Source organism: Lepidochelys kempii, chromosome 1, assembly GCF_965140285.1.
Source record: "Lepidochelys kempii isolate rLepKem1 chromosome 1, rLepKem1.hap1, whole genome shotgun sequence".
NCBI classification, from domain to species: Eukaryota; Metazoa; Chordata; order Testudines; family Cheloniidae; genus Lepidochelys; species Lepidochelys kempii.
Window position 1 is genome coordinate 126,621,159 of NC_136380.1, and position 20,380 is coordinate 126,641,538.

Here is a 20,380-nt window from a genome sequence, read left to right on the forward strand (position 1 = left end):
CAAGGTCTTGGAAAAAATTTTGAAGAAGAAAGTAGTTAAGGACATTGAGGTCAGTGGTAAATGGGACAAAATACAACATGGTTTTACAAAAGGTAGATTGGGCCAAACCAACCTGATCTCCTTCTTTGAGAAAATAACAGACTTTTTAGACAAAGGAAACGCAGTGGATCTGATTTACCTCGATTTCAGTAAGGCGTTTGCTACCGTGCCACATAAGCAATTATTAGTTAAATTGGAAAAGATGAGGATCAATATGAAAATTCAAAGGTGGATAAGAAATTGGTTAAACAGGGAGACTACAGCGGGTCCTACTCAAAGGTGGACTGTCAGGCTGGAGGGAGGTTACTAGTGGAGTTCCTCAGGGATCAGTTTTGGGACCAATCTTATTTAATCTTTTTATTACTGACCTCAGCCCAAAGAGTGGAAGTGTGCTAATAAAGTTTGCGGATGATACAAAGCTGGGAGGTATTGCCAATTTAGAGAAGGACCAGGAAATCATACAGGAAGATTTGGATGACCTTGTAAACTGGAGTAATAGTAATAGGATGAAATTTAATAGTGAGAAGTGTAAGGTTATGCATTTAGGGATTAATAACAAGAATTTTAGTTATAAACTGGGGACGCATCAATTAGAAGTAAAGGAGGAGGAGAAGGACCTTGGAGTATTGGTTGATCATAGGATGACTATGAGCCGCCAATGTGATATGGCCATGAAAAAAGCTAATGCGGTCTTGGGATGCATCAGGCGAGGTATTTGCAGTAGAGATAAGGAGGTGTTAGTACCGTTATACAAGGCACTGGTGAGACCTCATCTGGAATACTGTGTGCAGTTCTGGTCTCCCATGTTTAAGAAGGATGAATTCAAACTGGAACAGGTACAGAAAAGGGCTACCAGGATGATCTGAGGAATGGAAAAACCTGTCTTATGAAAGGAGATTCAAGGAGCTTGGCTTGTTTAGCCTAACTAAAAGAAGGTTGAGGGGAGATATGATTGCTCTCTATAAATATATCACAGGGATATATACCAGAGAGGGAGAGGAATTATTTAAGATCAGTACCAATGTGGACACAAGAACAAATGGATATAAATTGGCCATTGGGAAGTTTAGACTTGATATTAGATGAAGGTTTCTAACCATCAGAGGAGTGAAGTTTTGGAATAGCCTTCCAAGGGAAGCAGTGGGGGCAAAAGACCTATCAGACTTCAAGATTAAATTAGATAAGTTTATGGAGAAGATAGTCTGATGGGATAACATGATTTTGGTAATTAATTGATCTTTAAATATTCATGGTAAATAGGCCCAATGGCCTGTGATGGGATATTAGATGGGGTGGGATCTGAGTTACTACAGAGAATTCTTTCCTGGGTATCTGGCTGGTGAATTTTGGCTCAGGGTTTAGCTGATCGCCATATTTGGGGTCGGGAAGGAATTTTCCTCCAGGGCAGATTGGAAGAGGCCCTGGAGGTTTTTCGCCTTCCTCTGTAGCATGGGGCACAGGTCACTTGCTGGAGGATTCTCTGCTCCTTGAAGTCTTTAAACCACAATTTGAGGACTTCAATAGCTCAGACATACGTGAGGTTTTTCGCAGGAGTGGGTGGGTGAGATTCTGTGGCCTGCATTGTGCTGGAGGTCGGACTAGATGATCATAATGGTCTCTTCTGACCTTAGTATCTATGAGAGAAACTGAAGAACTAGCCAAACCCATGCAATCACTATCATTTGAGGAAGGGAAGTCTGTCTTCAGGTTGTCAAGACAGTTCACAGCCTCAGGTTCCTCCTGAACTTTTTGCTGCTATGAAATGGATGATTAGCTCCCAGTGTCCCTTCTTCCATATTCCGCCTGGCCAGAGGAATACTTTTTCTCTAAGTGTATGCAGATTATGACACTGACACTCATGCTTTTGTGCCTTTCAGATTATGATGGCAATACATTGCAATTGGAATGACTATACCTGCCCCCAAAAAGCTCCAGCTGGTTCAAAATGCATCAACTTGACTGTGCAGAGCAGCTCAGCACTCCAGCCAACACAATCTCCTCAGCAACTACAAGGTCAAATTGATTGTTCCACTGCATAGCAAGTATACTCCACAAGAAGAATAAAATGGTCAACTGCAAGCATGAGGCCGGTGAGAGCAGGGTTGGAAACACCTCTCCCCCTCACTCTTGTTGCCATCTGACCTTAAAAACTCGTGGCCAGAGTCAAATCTCACACTTGTGAGAAAACAGGAGTTAATGCCAGTGGACTCAATGAATTTAAACTAATATAATGGACAATGTCAGCAGATTTGCCTAATTAAGGGTCAGAGCCAATAGAGTCAATGCAAAAAAGCAAAAAAATTGTCATTTACAGTGACTGCCCCCCGCCCCCGAAGTACAACAAATTGGAAGAATTTAGACTGAGTAAACCAGAATGGAAACTTCCTCCAAAGAACTCATTCAACGTTTGGAAACCTTTTTCTGACAAACTGTATAGATTTACATTATAAATAGACAGAGTTTCATTTATACTCTGTCAAAATGTTTCATGTTTGGCCCTAATTGGTAATTTTTAAAAATAAATAAATAAATAACACATTCAAGGAAAATCCCTTCAGATTTTTTTTTTTTTTTTGGTTAAGGATGGAGGAGGGGAGGTGGGAAAACCACACTACTCTACAAAAATAATTTCTCATTCTTGTCTGACCTGGAGTCATCCCATGAAAGTTATCAAACTACTGGCATGAAGGATTTATGTGATTGGGTCATCATAACTCATTACGTTGTTTAAGAGCCACCGCCAACTTCAAATGTAGTCTGTTAAAAAAGTTAAGTAATTTTAGGTGTAACATCTGCCAGACACTCCTCATCTATTTTTTCAGTTTTACAATATTTTCCTGTGTTTTAAAATAAAATTCTTTCTTACACACACACACAGGAAAATGACTTTGCAAATGTACCAGAGAACCAGACTAGAGATAAAGTGCTGTCCAATACACATATAACTGCAGAGAGAACTTTTCAGATGACTTTCCATGTTGTAGTAGGTACAAAATTACACTTCTCTCTGCAAATTTAAGTTGATTTCCCTTTAAACATCAAAATCAACAATTTGTCCAATGTGACTGAGCCAATGCATCTGTAGAAAACTTACCTTTTGCCTCTATTGACCTTTTCCCTATTAATTTTAACATTGAATTCACAGTTTGCTAATTTAATAAATACAGCTATATGACTGTTAGTTAGCTATAAAAGATTAGGTAAAAGTAAATGCCTCAGAGCAGTCAGAGGGAGCTTTTCTTCGGCAAGGAACTGACATCAAAATGCCCCATCAGCTGGACAGAAAGAAGGCCCCTGGAAGCCCAGCTCATGATCACTCAAAACCATCTCAGACTGTGGGTACTTATATCCGGGATGTCCTAAACCTACTGCATGTGTCCTTGCACATGCATGCGTGTGCACATGCTTACCATTTAATAAATAGTAGTTTTAGATAAGAGCATGCTTGCTTGTATCAATCATTTATCAGACAGAAGTGGTACGTTTCCACTGATTTATTCATGACACCACCTGGAGAGAAACTGAGAGGCTATCACTATTAGTTGGTCATGAGAGGCAGTTGTTGTCCCGTGACATTTTGTCTTTGTGGCAGCTCTATTTCTGGCTCTGCCATGGACCTACTATGTCACCTTGGATACATCACTTCACCTCTCGGTGCCTCTGTTTTCCCTCACTTCTCTGCATCTCTTTCCCCTTTGTCTGTCTTGTCTATTTAGAGTGCAAGCTCTCCTTGGCAGGGATGCTCTCTTACTGTGTGGCTGTACAGTGCCTATTGCAGTGGGGCTCTGATCTGACCTGGGGCCTATCAGTGCTATTATCACTACAATAATAATTGAATCCCGTTGTTTGGTGGAGGGTTTTTTTTTTTTTTAAATTGTAAATCCATTTTCACTTAGCAAATAATACCGATTAACAGACTCATTCAGGTCAGTTTTCTTAAAGCAGGAATATTAGTGCTTATGCAATGTTGTATAGAAACATTTTTTGTAAATAAGAATATGCAAACAAATCTGGATATCAAATGAATTAGTTTCAAAAAAAATTTTGGCAGTGGCTGGTTTTAATCTTACTTCAGTGACACAGCCATCTTCCCTATTAATAAATTGTCATGAAGAAAATGGTTCTCTCACAGTTTCTGAGGTGAAAAGTACACAAGCTTTTAAACACAGGGACTGATTCACCACTAATCAGGCGATACCCCTGGTAGTCATTTACACTTGTGCAAAATGCCTGTATAAAAGCTAGCGCTCTGATTTGGCAGTATTTGATTAACACCTGGCACAAATGTAACCATTTACCCAAGGTGCCAGGTAGAGAAGAATATTTAACAAGCACTAAAAGTATGCAGATACTATCATTGTTTTGATTTGTAATTAACCTGTTTCTCTTCTGATAGGCAAAATTGGTTTAATTAGGAAACACCAACTTAGATACTACCTGAAACAAGCAGATCTGGAAGGAAACTGTGATTTCAAGTTAATGACAACCTCACAATCCTACAGCCCTTATGCCCAAAACGCTTGTTTATTTTAGTAGGAGTTATGCACATATCCTTTAGATTGGGCGTTTCACATACAGTGACTTGGGCTTTTAAGACTCCCCAGGTTTGCTATCAATAGTGAGGAGTTAGCTGGCTATATATGATTTTCAATGTAACAGCCGTGTTAGTCTGTATTCGCAAAAAGAAAAGGAGTACTTGTGAGGAAGTGAGCTGTAGCTCACGAAAGCTTATGCTCTAATAAATTGGTTAGTCTCTAAGGTGCCACAAGTACTCCTTTTCTTTTTATGATTTTCAATGTTTGCTAGACCAGAGAACCAGTGTAAGAATCCATCATTCAGAAACATATGTTTTTCCTTCAAAAGCTCCCTGGAAGGTTCATTTTCATAAACCAAAGAACAGATTACAAATGTACTATACTCATCTGTTACATTTTTTACCAATGGTATTTTGTTATTTAAAAATAAACTATACTTCTCTTCCACAGAAGCTAAAATACAACCCATAACCATCAGCATGAATAAAATGAGGAATATATATAACCATTTGTTTGCTACCATTTGAAATTCCAGACCATCAGAGACTGAGGAAAACAGATAATTTAATATTTACATATCGTGCCAGTCCCAAGAAAAAGAGCAGCAAGACTTTAGATGTAGGCAAATTCATTTAAAATCATCTGATGCAGCATATGACTGACATGAAAGTCAGTGAAAATATTCACAGCTCACACATTTTTCTACCGCACAAGCTTCCAGTATCATTACACAGCTTTGGTACCATACCACAACCAATCAGCAACTGTATAAAATAAATCTCACTGCCCTGACACGTGACAGATGCTGAAAAATAGTGTACCTCATAAATAATGTTTTGATCTATAAAGTGTCAAGTACACATATTGTATTGCTAAGTCATAATTACAGTATTTAGAAACATCCCAGTTATCCAATAATAAAAACATTATATCAGACTGTTTTATGGGCACAGTGTGTGTAACATTAAAGCCTTCACTATCAGGCACTGACATTGTGGTCTTCCAACAGAAACATAAATGTATTCTGGACAGCAACATTCCTACTTTAAGGTGACAATCAGTGTATTTGCAGAGGGGAAAAAAAAAAAATGAGAGAATCCAGTTTGCATTTTGCAACAAGAACATGGCAAAAAAAGGGATGAAGCAGACAACATATTGTGGTAACAACTGAATGAAAGTGTGTTTTAGAAGTACTAACCACTTCCTGCAAGCCCAATCTATTCAAGCGTGCAAATATAAAAAGCACATATTAATGCCCTGTCAGCATATAGCATGGTACTTACATGTTGATCGAAATTATTTTTATAAAAAAATTTACAGAATTCAGGAAAAGAGCTGATGGGATTCCCATCCCAAGACAACCTTAAAAACAATCACTGTTTAAACAGAAGTTTTGATTTAATTCCTCACTTGCACTTGATAAAAGTGGTTGTAAAATTGTTACCTAATCAGAACAGTGCTGTTTTGCATCTACTTTGCATAGGTGTAAATAACTACACAAGGTGCAAAGCAGTGCAGATTTGGACTATTAACCTCAATGGAAATAAAAAAGGATTGGAAGAGCAATGGGAAATAACATACCCCAGGATCTTTGCTAGCCCTCTGAAAGAGACACAGAAAATAGGCCTGATTATCACATTGAAATGCTACAGAAAGCAGTGTGCTCATTTCTGAACGCTGACCTTTACATACAACAGGGAGATAAGATATTAAATCCTAAATGGGAACACAGGAATGAGAAGCAGGAATACTGTGCTCAAGATTGTCACTGACATTTCAGACTCTGAATGAACCTGGCTTGAAAAAAATCTCTTTAGTTTCCTTTCTATTTTTGACAACTCATATTTCACCCATAGTGATTTTTAAAACATGTATTTAAACCTCCAAGATCAATGAAAATATTTTAATATTTTTGTAATTACAGTGGAAATTTTGTTTTAAATTCCCTGTTGTGTTAATAATCCAATCACATCAGCACTGAGAGCCTGAAAATGACAAGACCTAAATCAAAAGCAAAGTTGATTTAGTTGATTTTTATTGTCCAAACTGAAGCAAATGCTTACTTACATCAAATAACCACAACATAGTGAATGTCTAAATACTGAAAGAATTTTAAAAATCCAGTTTAAACAATTTAAGTAGCTATTAGTATTCCAGGTAAAGAACTGTGTTTTCAATATAAAAAATTTAAGATGACATTGTACCTTTAAAATGTGCACTAGTAATATTATTTACATTAAAGGAGGAACTATTTTATAATTTCCCCCATTTCCATCCCATAAAGTACATTTTAATCTTAGTAGAAAAGCAGTTGTCCAGAGGAAGTATGACGAGACACCAAACTGTATCTTAGTTGACCACAAAAAAAAACACCCCAGAAAAGAGAGCCAGATGAACTGTGCCTTCTCAATGTAACAAAAAAAAAAAAAAACTATGCTTGGTTTATATATATATATAGCCTTGTAGTTACTTGAAAAGCCAGATCACAAGATCTTCAGAAAGGAATGATCCTCTGAAAAGAAAATATTAAAATGGAAATAACAGCAGAGAGGGAGTGAAATATGTGGAGCTTGCGTAAGGATATTATTCTCTTTCCAGTACACCTATAACTTAACATGTACAGGTGTAACTTAACAAGTGTTATACCTATTTAAAAAGGTGTCACAATGCACAGTACTTTAAATCATTCTCTAAAGAGATGAGAAAACTTACGAACTCTTATCTAGAACTAAAGTCTTCTAAATCAATATGATTCAGTCATTAAAATTATTCAGACACGCTGTTAACATTATGCTCCTAGCATAATAAGTTAAGTAAAACTAGATATAAAATTTAGGTCTGCAAAAGAAGTATTTTACAAATATCAATAAAAGTTTTTCCACCTTCATTCCGTTTGTACAGCATCTCGCAAAATAGGGTCCAGGCCCATGACTGAGGTTTCCTAGATGCTACGGGAATACACATCAATAATAATATGATGCCAGACAATGTAAATTTTCCTCTGCAAAACTCATAGCTCCAGTCATTGTATTAATGAACACAAGATGGTTGAAGGAGACACTAACAAGTCAAAGGTTATGTCTGCACTACAGCCTATGTCAGTATAACATATGTCACTCAGGGGTGTAAATAAACCATCCCCCGAGCAATGTAAGTTACAGCAACATAAGCGCTTGTGTGCACAGCACTATGTTAGCAGGAGAGCTTCTCCCACCGACGTAGGTTCTGCAGTTTGCCAAGGTGATTTTATTATGCCAATAGGAGAGCTCTCACCTGTTGGCATAGAGCATCTTCACCAGACACGCTGCAGCAGGACAGCTACACTGATACAGCTGCACCGCTGAGCATGTAGACATGATCTAAGGCAGTGGTTCCCAGACTTGTTCCGCCGCTTGTGCAGGGAAAGCCCCTGGTGGGCCGGGCCGGTTTGTTTACCTGCTGCATCCGCAGGTTCGGCAGATTGCGGCTCCCTGTGGCCGCGGTTTGCTGCTCCAGGCCAATGGGAGCTGCTGGAAGCGGCAGCCAGTACGTCCCTCGGCTCGCGCTGCTTCCAGTAGCCCCCATTGGCCTGGAGCACCAAACCGCGGCCACTGGGAGCCACGATCAGCCGCACCTACGGACGCGGCAGGTAAACAAACCACCCCAGCCCGCCAGGGGTTTTCCCTGCACAAGCAGCGGAACAAGTTTGGGAACCACTGCCCCAAGATGAGTAAACTGAGAGCACAAAGTAAAAGTAAACCAGAATACTATTCTTTTTTAATAACCTAAGATATTAAACACACAGGTAATGATTTTTTTTTCATTTGGGGGAGGTGTTAATATACAGGGTCTCATTCTGACTTCAGTTACATCACTGTAAGTTAGAAGTAACTCAGTTGAACTCAATAGATCTGATTCTCCATTGCTTTGCACTTTAGTATTAATAAGGTACTATGTGTCTGAATGAATTATTCAGATTTAGTAGCATTTTACAACCACTTTTCCCAGGTACAACTGACTACTTCCAGCTTGTCTACAATGGAGAAACAGAAAAAAAAAAAATTCCCACTTGTGCTATCACCTCTTCAGCTGAATCAGTGAAAGCCATAATGTAAAACGAGGTCCCACAGCAGAACCAAAATTTTTATCACTGCAGAAATTAGACTTACTTTTAGCAGATTTAACTAATACAGTGGTAAAAACAGGGTGTGTCACAGCAGCCTTGTCTATACTAAGGCTCTCATCATCTGAACTTATGGGAAATATTTTTTTAAGTTTACCTTTGGGTACACCAAGACACAAGGCAGTACAGACTCGGGTCCAATGGAATTACCAGTGGAAGTGATATGGTATCATGTGATCTCTGTATAGAGTACTTTGTTCTATGGTACTTTTATGGGCCGCATTACTGTAGTATCTGAGCAGCTCACAATTTTTAAAGTATTTAGCCTCACAACACCTCTGAGCAGTAGGAAAAAACTATTAACCTCATGTTATAGATCAAAACTGAGGCACAGAGTCATTAAGACCCAGATCCTTAAAGGTATTTAGGCTGCTAACTTCCACTGAAATCAGTGGAAGTTAGGAGCCTAAATATCTTTGTGGATACAGGCCTCAAGTGACTTGCCTGAAGTCACACAGGAAGTCTGTCGCGGTGCAAAAAACTGAATCCATAACTTTGGGCTCCACAGTCAACTCCCTAACCACTAGACCATCCTTTCTCTAATTATGTTTTGTATCCTAAAGACAAGTTAGACATTGCGCAACCTAAACACTAAATCAACACTCCTTTTACTGATGTGAAACTTTATTTTAAATGTAAAACATGTAAAAGCTAAATAGAAAAACTACAGTGGATGCCCTTACAAAGATACTTGAAAGAGTATTTAAATTCTAAGCTCTCCAGGACAGGGAATGTCTCTTACTTTGTTTTTGGAGGGGCCCTAATTTTAGATGAGCCCTTTAGGCCCTAGAGTAATACAAAATAAAATAATAATGCCAGTTCCAGAGGTGTTCCATACTTTCAAAATGGGGAATTCTATTATATCTTATATACATTTTTTTTCTAATCTGTAAGTGGGACTTTTAAAACTAGGAAATAAATATATTCTGCTAAAAATGTAAACCTTTTCAACTTGTGGGTTCTTCATAGTTCCCTTTACCCTTCTAGGTCATAACACGTGTTTAATATGGGTTATCCCAAAAGCACTTAAATTATCAGATGCCTTCTTAATCCTGATTCCTACCATAAAGTCTTAATAATGACTTTAGGATATTTAGATGTGTAATATCAAGGTAATTTGTCTTCTTTTATCATAAATATCATTTTTAAGGAAGTTAAAAATAAAATCATATTTTCCAGACAAGAAGCAAAATCCAAAGGTGCATCCCTGCTCGTCACCCTCACCCCATCACCATTTCTTCATGTCTCACAAATTGTAAACAATTCCAGACTGTATATTCATATAGAATTTAAGAGACATAAGTTCAAAGTCTAGAGCTATAGCACAATTCAGTAGACTCTAGTCCCACCATAGCAATAATGAACCATGTTTACTCATGTTGTGGCAGCATGCAGTAGTGTTGCAACTTAGCTCACCCACATGGCAATTTCTGTACTGTACTGTTGCCTGGAAACGGCATGTAATTCTATCAAGAGAAACTGTCTAAGCTTCTCAGTAAGAGAGGCATTATTGATCTCAACATATTATTATTATCCAGAAAGATTTGTACAGTATACTGCAGTAAGTTACAGAGGGGGTATGCATAGTTTGAAAAACTTGAAATATAACCTCACCTTGTTGCTAGAGAGTTCAATGTCAAGGTACTGAAAATATGAACACACATCAGACAAATAAATTAGTAGCTAATTTATTTCTCTGGTTTATTTAACAATATTCCAAGCTTAGCACATTAAATAAAAACTCACAGACAATGGGTAGGACTAACAATGGCTTTGTCTTAGAACAACGAGACATATCAACTGAACCAATTACAATTTTATTTTGGATACCAAAAATTAAAAGGCCAGAAGAAGCAGAACAGTGCATTGCACTGGTATTGCTGAAACTGATTTGGGGAGAAAACAGGCTGCACTGCATGATAATTTTAGCCTTCAGACACTCCACGTGGAAATGAGGGCTAGAGAGTACCAAAACACATTAGCTGAATTCAGACCTGGGGAGGCTGATTTTCTTTTCTTTTCCATTGGTGTAACTCCACTGATTTCAGTGAAGCTACTCCTAATTACAGTAGCGTAAGAGCAGATTCAAACCTCTGGTGTTAATACAGTGCTTAATTTTTAATGAAAGAGGGTCGGGTCTCAAGCAATTTTTTTACTTTCATACCTGATGTGGCAAGCCCAAAGGTGCCGGGGATCAGCCCAGGCACAAATTAAGCACAATTTAACAGCTTCAGCTCCTTTAGGGACAAATTCAGTAGGTGACAAATCGCAGTAAAAGTTACTCTTAAAATTGATGTGATAGTGTAAGTTACATCAGCTTGGCATTCAATGTGAAAAACTTTGTAACTTATTCACTGAACAGGTGTAAAAGGAAAATCAGCTAAGAGGTTTGCTTTAACTTCCTCCCTCCAGTTAATCAATTATTCTGCTACGCTTCCTTCACATGTAAGTACACTTGTTTTGCACATTCTCTGGACCCAATCTCCTACAGCCTTGCACCTTCTGTAGTCATGTACATCTGGCAAAGTGGATGTATGGTGATACCATATCAGAATGGTGTATTTTACACACACTTTTCAGAAGTACAAATAATTACACAAGAGACAGGGCAGTGAAGAATTGGGCCACCTAAATGCTAGGTCTGTACAAGTTAGACCACCATTTACAGTCATTTTTCATTAACTAAAACCTGTGGGATAATTTACACCATTTGATTTGTTTCATGATTCTAATCCCCCTTCCCACCTACTGCCAAATGATCATACTGTGCATCGGTTGGTGAGAACTGTAAAAACAAAATGTAAACATATACAGCTTGATAGTACAAGTGAAACAGCATATTAAATATCACTGTAAATCTCACTTTTGTGTTACTTTTGACCAGCCCCTTTATAAAACCATGCATCTATGATTATGAATTCCAAATAGCCATCCCATAATAATACACTGAACAGTCTCTGGTGGACATCTCTTCAAATCAGTGTTGCATAAGACAATCACAGACACACACACACGTACATGTTCTGTGTTAGCATTTTATACTGCTGTCCATCATCACAGTATCTGGGTGCTATATGTACACATCTATTTTATAGCATAGTCAGTGAGACTAGTACAACAGAGTGAATGTCTCTGATCTCTGCAACAGCTGAATGATTTCCAGCATCACATGATACACAGACTTTCAGGGAATGCATCCGATGAAGTGAGCTGTAGCTCACGAAAGCTTATACTCAAATAAATTGGTTAGTCTCTAAGGTGCCACAAGTACTCCTTTTCTTTTTGCGAATACCGACTAACATGGCTGCTACTCTGAAGACTTTCAGGGGGCATCCCACTTCTACCTTCATGCTACATTGTAGACTAATGAGAATTTGTATTCTATTCAGTAAGAGTGATATTCCCAGAACGTTTCCAATTGGGAAATGAAAAAAGGGAAAAAAAGAAAAAAACTTTGCTTATAATATGGTAGTTCCAAAAGTCCCCCTATGCATAAGCAAAATATGCTGGCTGCCTCCCCACTCTCACCCAAAAAGTGGACTATACACTTGTTTTAGACATGTAGCTCTTCCTAAGAGATACATTATGTTTTATTATTTTATTTTGCTAAATACTCAGAAAGACTTAAAATATTTAGGCATAGAGACACAGGGGGAGCTACTCCAGTACACATAACGATTAATCAGAACTAGTATTGAGATGGGACAGACCAAAGCCCTCTACAGACTGACTCTAAAGGGAAGCAGGGGAAAAGGAAGTTTGTAAGTGCTGACATGACAGGAATCATTATCAAGGTCTAACAACTTGTGTGAGGGTTTTTTTTCCTGCTTAAATACATTTACACAAAATTAAAGCTTAATTTTTTGAAAGGCTCTTTCTACCAAAGATCTTTCTAACTCCCTGGACAAAGTCCCAATTTAAATTAAAACAATTTGTATAAAAACAAATAAAAACACACATGGTCCTTGCCGTTTTCCAATCTCCCTACTTCCCCCATCCTTCAGGGGCCTGATTCTTTGCTGCTTTGCACCTTGTGTAGCCACCACTTAGACCAGGGGTTCTCAAACTGGGGGTCGTGACCCCTCAGCGGTCACAAGATTATTACCTGGGGGGTTGCAAGCTGTCAGTCTCCACCCCAAACCCCGCTTTACCTTCAGCATTTATAATGGTGTTAAATATATTTAAAAGTGTTTTTAATTTATAAGGGGGGGGAGGGGTCACACTCAGAGGCTTGCTGTGTAAAAGGGGTCCTCAGTACAAAAGTTTGAGAACCACTGTCTTAGACTCACACAAAGTGAATGTAAAATGCCACAATTCTGATGTGGTTGTGATTTCCACCTACTTAGTATAAATGTAAGGGGTGACATAAGGGCTCGTCTACACTTGAAAGTTTTACCACTTTAACTATACTAGTATGACTAAGTAACAAAACGTCCTCCAGTGTGGGTGCAGTTATAATGGCATAAAAGCGCTTATACCAATATAGCTTATTCTGGTTTGGGAAGCAAAAAAAAGCTATTATCAGTATCATTGAATCCACACTAGGGCCTATACCTGTATGTCAATTGTGGTGAGAATACACCCCTAATTGATGTAGTTATACCGGCAGAACTTGTAGTGTAGACGAGGCCAAAAGTATGAGGTAGTGAAAAAATCAGGCTTAAAGTTATTTATTGTCTAGTTTCTTCCTAATATTTTTGTAAGAGTCTCTGAAGATCTGACTTATGGGTTTTAAAATCAGCTTTAAATTTAGGAATTTAAACTTCAAAATCCTAATCCATGTTGGCTTCAGAAGTGGATTTGTACATTTTTAAAACTTCTCTGTTTAGGGTCCAAATTCAGAAACAACATCCCTATTACAGAAAGCACATAAGCGCATTCAAGTCCCATTGAAGTACATGGAAATTAAACACATGCGTAAGTGCTTTCCTGAAATTGGGGCCAGAGTCAGGAGTCATGGACTTTGCAGAATTACTTCCTTTTTCATTTCAGTGCTGTATAATCACAAGTCATTCATGTTTTAAGATAGTAGGCAAGACATACAATGGAAGCTTAAACCAAGTCTGTTACGCTTGTTCAATATTTACAGTATTCATAGCATCAAACAGAATAATTTTGGTAACTTAAGACAAATACCTTTTCTTTGTTATTTAATGTACCATAGTATTCCTGTTAAATGAACCCACTGTCTCGGATATTAAAGAAATTGCTGCTTACATTTACTGTGTCATTTAAATTAAAAATCTGTTCCTGTTCCAAGCCCCACTCGCCTTCATCTTCATCTTCAGGTTCTGCTTCAGACACATTGCGAGTGTTTTCATACAAAAAGATCTGCTCATCCACATGAGCTGGGGCTAACCGATTTCTCTTAGCACTTACAACATTAGCAGAAGAACCAAAAAGGCGTTCAGGGAAGACTCTTGTAGCGAGAATACACCAATATTTCTGAAGAACCTTTGGTAAAACAGGAAATAATGCTAGTCTGTCAGACCACCACTTAAGGGGGTCTTCATTTAGACCAAGAACCTTTTGTGACTTAAAGTTGCTCAATTCCTCAACAATCTGAGCATGCCATTCCTCTTGGTCTTCCACCCCTCCTGTCTGGCAAAAGATTTCCGCAAGCATGTTATTGATTGCACTGGTAGGGGGAGGGGTAGACGAGATGATTATTTTTTTCACAGGTGGCTCTTCTGACACTGTAAAGAACTTTTCTTCGGGCCTGAAAGTGTTTTCTTTTACTTTTTCCAAAAGGCTTTTTGCTTCCTCCACCACTCTGTTTTCTACCTGTTGCCGTTCAAATGCTGAAAGGAAAGGCAGTTTTTTGTACCTAGGGTCCAAAAAAGTTGCAACATTGAGAAACATGTCTATCTCAGGTGTATGCTGGTATGTTGTTGATAACTCTTTGGCTATCACTTCCTTGGCCATGCTAATTTCTTTCAAATCATTCTCTTTGATGTTCAACGTGGTATTTAGAAGCATGTGGAGGAGGGGTTTCACCATACTTATTGTTGGATATTTTGAAGCAGACATCATCTCAGCAACCTGTTTAAAGGGCTGCAGTAGGTCCACCAGGCCTTCAACTGTATTCCATTCGCTGGCTTCCAACATCAGATGGTGGTTATTGCTGTCCTCCACAAGAACTGCTGCAATTACAAACTGCTGTTCTTTAAGACGTTGCAACATGGCAAGTGTGCTTCCCCACCAGGAAACACGATCACTTACAAGCATACAGTGCAGAATATTTTGTTGCTTCTGCTTCTCACTTAACATGTACATTGCTACCGTGGACTGCTGAAAATATTCCACCAGTTTTCGGCACCTGGCAAGAAGGCTGCACAGTTTTGGAAGCTGAAAAGCTTGTTGTATTCCTGCATTAAAAGTCTGCCCCAAACAAGGCATTTGTACTGGAATATCTAGGAGAGAGCAAGCTTTCACAATGTCTTTACCATAATCTGTTGTAGCACCAAAGACTTTTGTATTGACCCCCCATTCAATAAAGATTTCATAAAGGACTCGTGTAATAGTTTCTGCAGTATTTTCCTCTGGCACTTCAAACGTTTTTAAACACCGGGAGTTAACAGCCAGACAGTTAGAAGGGTTACTGTTGAGAAAATGAACTGCAAGTGTTACATATGATCTATTCTGGTTTTCACTTCTCCACATGTCAGTGGATATGCCACACCATAGAATTTCAGTAAGTTCTTTTAACACAATTTCTCTAATAGCATTGTATTTTTCAGGAATTGCTTTTGTGCAGAAATATTTCCTGCTAGGAAGTTCATATCTAGGATCAGCTGTTCTCAAAAGTGCCTTGAATGTGGGTTCATCAACAATAGAGGAAGGATACATGCCCTCACAAATTAGGCTAATCACAGCAGAAGTCAGTTCTTGATGCTTTTTGTTTTCATAATTGTGGCTGGTTTTCATAATTAAAGTGTCTTGAACAACCTGCTGTGACGATTCTGGCTTCAGTTTTGAAAATGCAGTAGCAAACGCTTCCCTCATTTGTTCAGTGTTACTTTTCACAAATTCGCAGAACTCATCAGGATGATTTTTCTCAAGGTGGTATGAAAGGTTGGACGTGTTTCCTGAATAGGCAATTTGGGCCATGCAGATGCGGCAATAGATTTTCTTCCACTGTAATATGCATCCTTCTGCATTAGTATCAAACCCAAAGTACTTCCATACTTTACTCTTTGCTCTTGGATGAGCCACTAACTTTAGATCTGATGGCGAGCCTTCTAAGCTTTTATTCTCCATTGCTTCTTGGCCACCGTCCCACCTTTTGATCCTTCACTCATTAATGAGTACCTGATAAAGGCAGTAAGATAAAGATACAATGAGAAAGCACACGTGAAGCACACTCAACTATGTGAAATCAGTGCTTCTGCGAATACACCATGAAACCTACCTTCCTAATTACATTTGCAAATTTGAAGAGGAGGTTTACAGGAAGTGTGACCTATAGGAAGACCCATTAGAATGCCAAAAATAAAAGTGTTTTAATATGTGAAGCGATGCCGTGACTGAGCTAGTAGAATCAAGAAAAACTGAGTTTCTTGAGAAACATGAAAATTCTTGGTAGAGAAAGTGTAATGGTCACTGTAGAGTTTTAGTACGTTATTGCCACATACATTAGACATTTGTTTATAGTAGCTCCCTATCCTAAAATTATACTTAAGGTTGAGTCAACATCCCTTTGCACAAGAATTATTGAACTCTGCTGTTAACATTTATTTCAGCAGAAATTTGATGCACAAGGAACAAATGTTTGTTTGTTCTGAAACAAATTTTGTTAAGTTGGTTAGACTTTGTTAGAGATTAATTTTTTAAGTTGTACATTACAACTCTGGAACTGATCCTGCTCTGCTGAAATCAAAGGACATTTTCCAGCTGGATTCATAAAGTAGGATCAGAGCCCTCACGCAGAGCAACAATATACATTTGAGGACTTTCCTGCCTGCCTCTTTGTGGAATTAATGTTCAGAGCTCTTGGCTCCTGGAATATCAGCACCTTATAATTGCAGGAAGAGAGGCAGGCAGGGGAACTTTTATCAACATAATAAGCATTAAAATATGTCAGTTTGAACATTCTTTTTAGCTGTTCAGAAGAATAAACATAAGAGTTTTCTGTGCGCTCTGGAAAATTATACCTACAGATTTGCATGGGGCAAAATATTTTTGCCAGAAAAGTATAATAAAGCCACCAGTCTCCCTGCAAGAAACCACCTGCCAGAGCTCATTTCTCTGCACCTGTGCACCATGACACATGGCTGAGACTGCTGCATGTGTAGATGTTGCTTTGTCTACCTCTACCATGGCTGCAACCTAGCCAGATGATTGCCAACAGACCCTCAAACAGCCCCATTCTTGAAATGCTCAGTAAGCGGGTAACAAGGATCAGTAAGGAGAGAGGAAAGGAGCCACCAGGGAACAGTAGTGCAGGCACATACAAAAATTGGAGAGGACCAGAGTTGAGAATACGTTCATGATGCATTCTATTGAGAATGGGATATCAACAAATCAATAAGTTGGGGAAGAAGACATGTCCACATCATTTCCTGTCAGTGGCAGCACCAGGCCAGGAAACAGAAAAGGAAAGCCCTGGGTGAATAAGACAAGCTAGTAGGCTTTTCGTGACATTGTTGCAGACCTGCGGAAATGTTTGTGTGTGTGTGTATCTTTTCAGTGAAGTTGCTCCTGTGGTCTTACTCTATGGAATAAGGGACTTTTGTTCCTTTTAACCATTTAGTTATTTTTTTAATATTTTGGGTTTTTTTAATAAAATATTAAGATAAGGTTATTGAAGGTTAAAGATGAGGGGGGGTTGCAGATTTTTTGGTTTGGCTGATTTCTTTAAATATTCACATCTGAAGATTCTGCATCAGGAAGTAAAACTATTCTGTTTTTAAAAAGGTGCTCTGAATCCTGGTATGTCCTTTGCTATGACTAATTTCAGTGCTTGAGTCATCAGTATGAATTACTGACCCAACATGGTTATGCTGTTTCATTCCAAAGATCAATATTAAGAGAGATATGGGATAGCTCAGTGGTTTGAGCATTGGCCTGCTAAACCCAGGATTGAGAGTTCAATCCTTGAGGGGGCCATTTAGGGATCTGGGGCAAAAATTGGGGATTGGTCCTGCTTTGAGCATGGGGTTGGACTAGATGACCTCCTGAGGTCCCTTCCAACCCTTATATTCTATGAATAACAACGCCATGTTATGCATTCTCATCGTATCACAATATAACTTAGAAGGAGAGGTATATACAGTATAATGTTACAGATGATGGTTTTAATAGCTTCATATTATGCACCTGCATGATGTACCATATCAGAATTTGCTATTATTATTGCTTTCAGATGCCTCTATTTCAAGCCATGTCACAGTGTTTCTGGGACACATACAGACTCAACGAATTTCATTTTAAACCAGAGTATCCCTTACTGTAACACAGAGGTTCCTGGAAGCAAAGAGGACAGTAGAGTAATAAAACAGGTGGTGTGCCTTTAATATTTAAAATTAAGGAGGGAAATTCTACAACATACAGATTCTGTCATATAACAACAAAACGCAAGTTAATTCACAGTGAATGAATGTCTCAGACTCCCTCCACCCGATTTTATGACTGTAAGATCTTTTCTACCATTTTTATACAGATTTGACATTTAACTAGAGTGGTACACTGTCGCATCGCCACAGTTAAGGATACATCAGCATACCACCACCTTAATTACAACACTGAACCACACACTGTCACAGTAACCCTAATATAGAGTGCAGCTCTTCACTGCCTTTCCTAAACTGTTGTGCAGCACGGCTGGTGCTACTGAAAAGGCTCCTATATATTACTCCAAGAATGGGACTCCTGGTGAGAGTCTGAGCACCTTTAATTCTATTTGATTTCAACGGGAGTTGATGGCACTCAGCACCTGTGTGGTTTGTAAAGCACTTTGGGGTCTTATCTGATATATGATAGTACTGTATTATAGGGAGAGGTGACAGCAACCCCTGTATTTAAGTTACCTAATATTCCTTATAAAAATATTTTTGTGACTTTAAAAAAAAACTGAAGCTCTAATACATCCATTATTTGCTGCAAATCTTTGAAATTCCACAAGGAGAAAGCACCCAGGCTACAAGATGACTTTTTCTTTTGCTCAAGAAATTTCATTCGTATTTAAATGAGCTGTAAACTGTTAAAAACTGCCACTTCCCTTCTCTTGTTTGTGTAGCTCAAGAAAATTTTGACAGCATGCCAAAACAATAACTGAACATCAACATTCTAAAGAGCTGGGCTTACACCACTACTAGAGAAGCACTCTACATTGGCCTGAAAGCTGAGAGTAGCTGTAGCAATGGAAAGGAGGAGGAGAAGAGAGTTAGGACTCACTGAGCTCCCTTACACAGCACATGGCCTCAGCTTCTCATCCCCACTGCAAAGCGTACCAGCAGGGCTGGAGCTCTCCCAATTCTTGGGGAAGAAGGAAGAGAACCAGGCTGGATTCCTTCCAACCACCGCCTGGACCTAGCCTGTGAGACCCACCCTTCAGTACAGTAGAACCTCAGAGTTACGAACACCAGAGTTACAAACTGACCAGACAACCACACATGTCATTTGGAACCAGAAGTACACAATCAGGCAGCAGCAGAGACAAAAAAAATACAAAAACAAAACAAAAAATACAGTACAGTACTGGATTAAATGTAAACTACTAAAAAAATAAGGGGACGTTTAAAAAAAGATTTGAGAAGGTAAGGAAACTGTTTCTGTGCTTGTTTCATTTAAATTCAGATAGTTAAAAGCAGCATTTTTCTTCTGCATAGTAAAGTTTCAAATTTCTATTAAACCAATGTTCACTTGTAAACTTTTGAAAGAACAACAACAACATTTTGTGCAAAGTTAGGAACAACCTCCATTCCAGAGATGTTCATAACTCTGAGGTTCTACTGTAGTCTCCTGCTGCAAGCTAAACACATAGATAGTCCTATTGCTCCAGTGGCTGGAAGTTAAGGGTTTAAACCTTGGTGATCATACAAGATAGGAAGGGTTGCTACAACTGTATATAAAATAATTTGTTTTACCTTTTCTCTTTTAAAAAAAAAAAACTAAGAAATTTTATACAAAATCTACATTAAAAAGTTAATTAGGTTGCAAAGAGAAGCACCTGAAAGATATGAAATACCAGATTTAGTATCAACCATATTACCAGAATTCTACCTTGTTGTCCATGTACAATGTAAAACAGTCTCAAATACAGCCCACCCTTTTCCCCCGCCTCCACCCCACAGACTTCTGCCTTATTCAGTGCATAGGCAACAATACATTTGGCATTTCCTAACTTTTCAGTGCATAACTTTGCAATCTAAATTGCTCTCTTTTAAAGGTAGTCTTTTTCAGGATATAATTTAATATCTTACATGCACAATATATATAGTTCCTTTCATCTTGATGGATTCCAGATATTATTCCTCTCATATATATGAATCGCTTCACCAGAAATGGCTCACAAACTGTCTATGGAGTGAAACAATTCTAACAACTTGGAAACGTAATTTTTTAAGACCGGAAGTAAAGCATCCTTAATCTATTATAATACTTTCTCCATATGAAATAAAAGATATTAATACTTGAATCATAA

At 38.4% G+C, this 20,380-nt stretch overlaps 2 protein-coding genes across 3 annotated transcripts in view; both read right to left on the reverse strand.

The window, feature by feature from the left end:
- The window catches only part of DHRSX (dehydrogenase/reductase X-linked), a 224,396-nt gene that overhangs the window by 198,396 nt on the left and 5,620 nt on the right, over positions 1 to 20,380 (reverse strand). The gene's annotated exons all lie outside the window — the stretch shown is intronic.
- The window catches only part of ZBED1 (zinc finger BED-type containing 1), a 43,758-nt gene that overhangs the window by 17,992 nt on the left and 5,386 nt on the right, over positions 1 to 20,380 (reverse strand). For both annotated transcript variants that reach the window (XM_073354071.1, XM_073354081.2), the window contains exon 2: positions 13,873 to 16,047. In XM_073354071.1, the coding sequence (XP_073210172.1) occupies positions 13,909 to 15,996 (2,088 nt within the window). In that variant the 5' untranslated portion in view covers positions 15,997 to 16,047 and the 3' untranslated portion in view covers positions 13,873 to 13,908. The remainder of the gene's footprint in view (positions 1 to 13,872; positions 16,048 to 20,380) is intronic.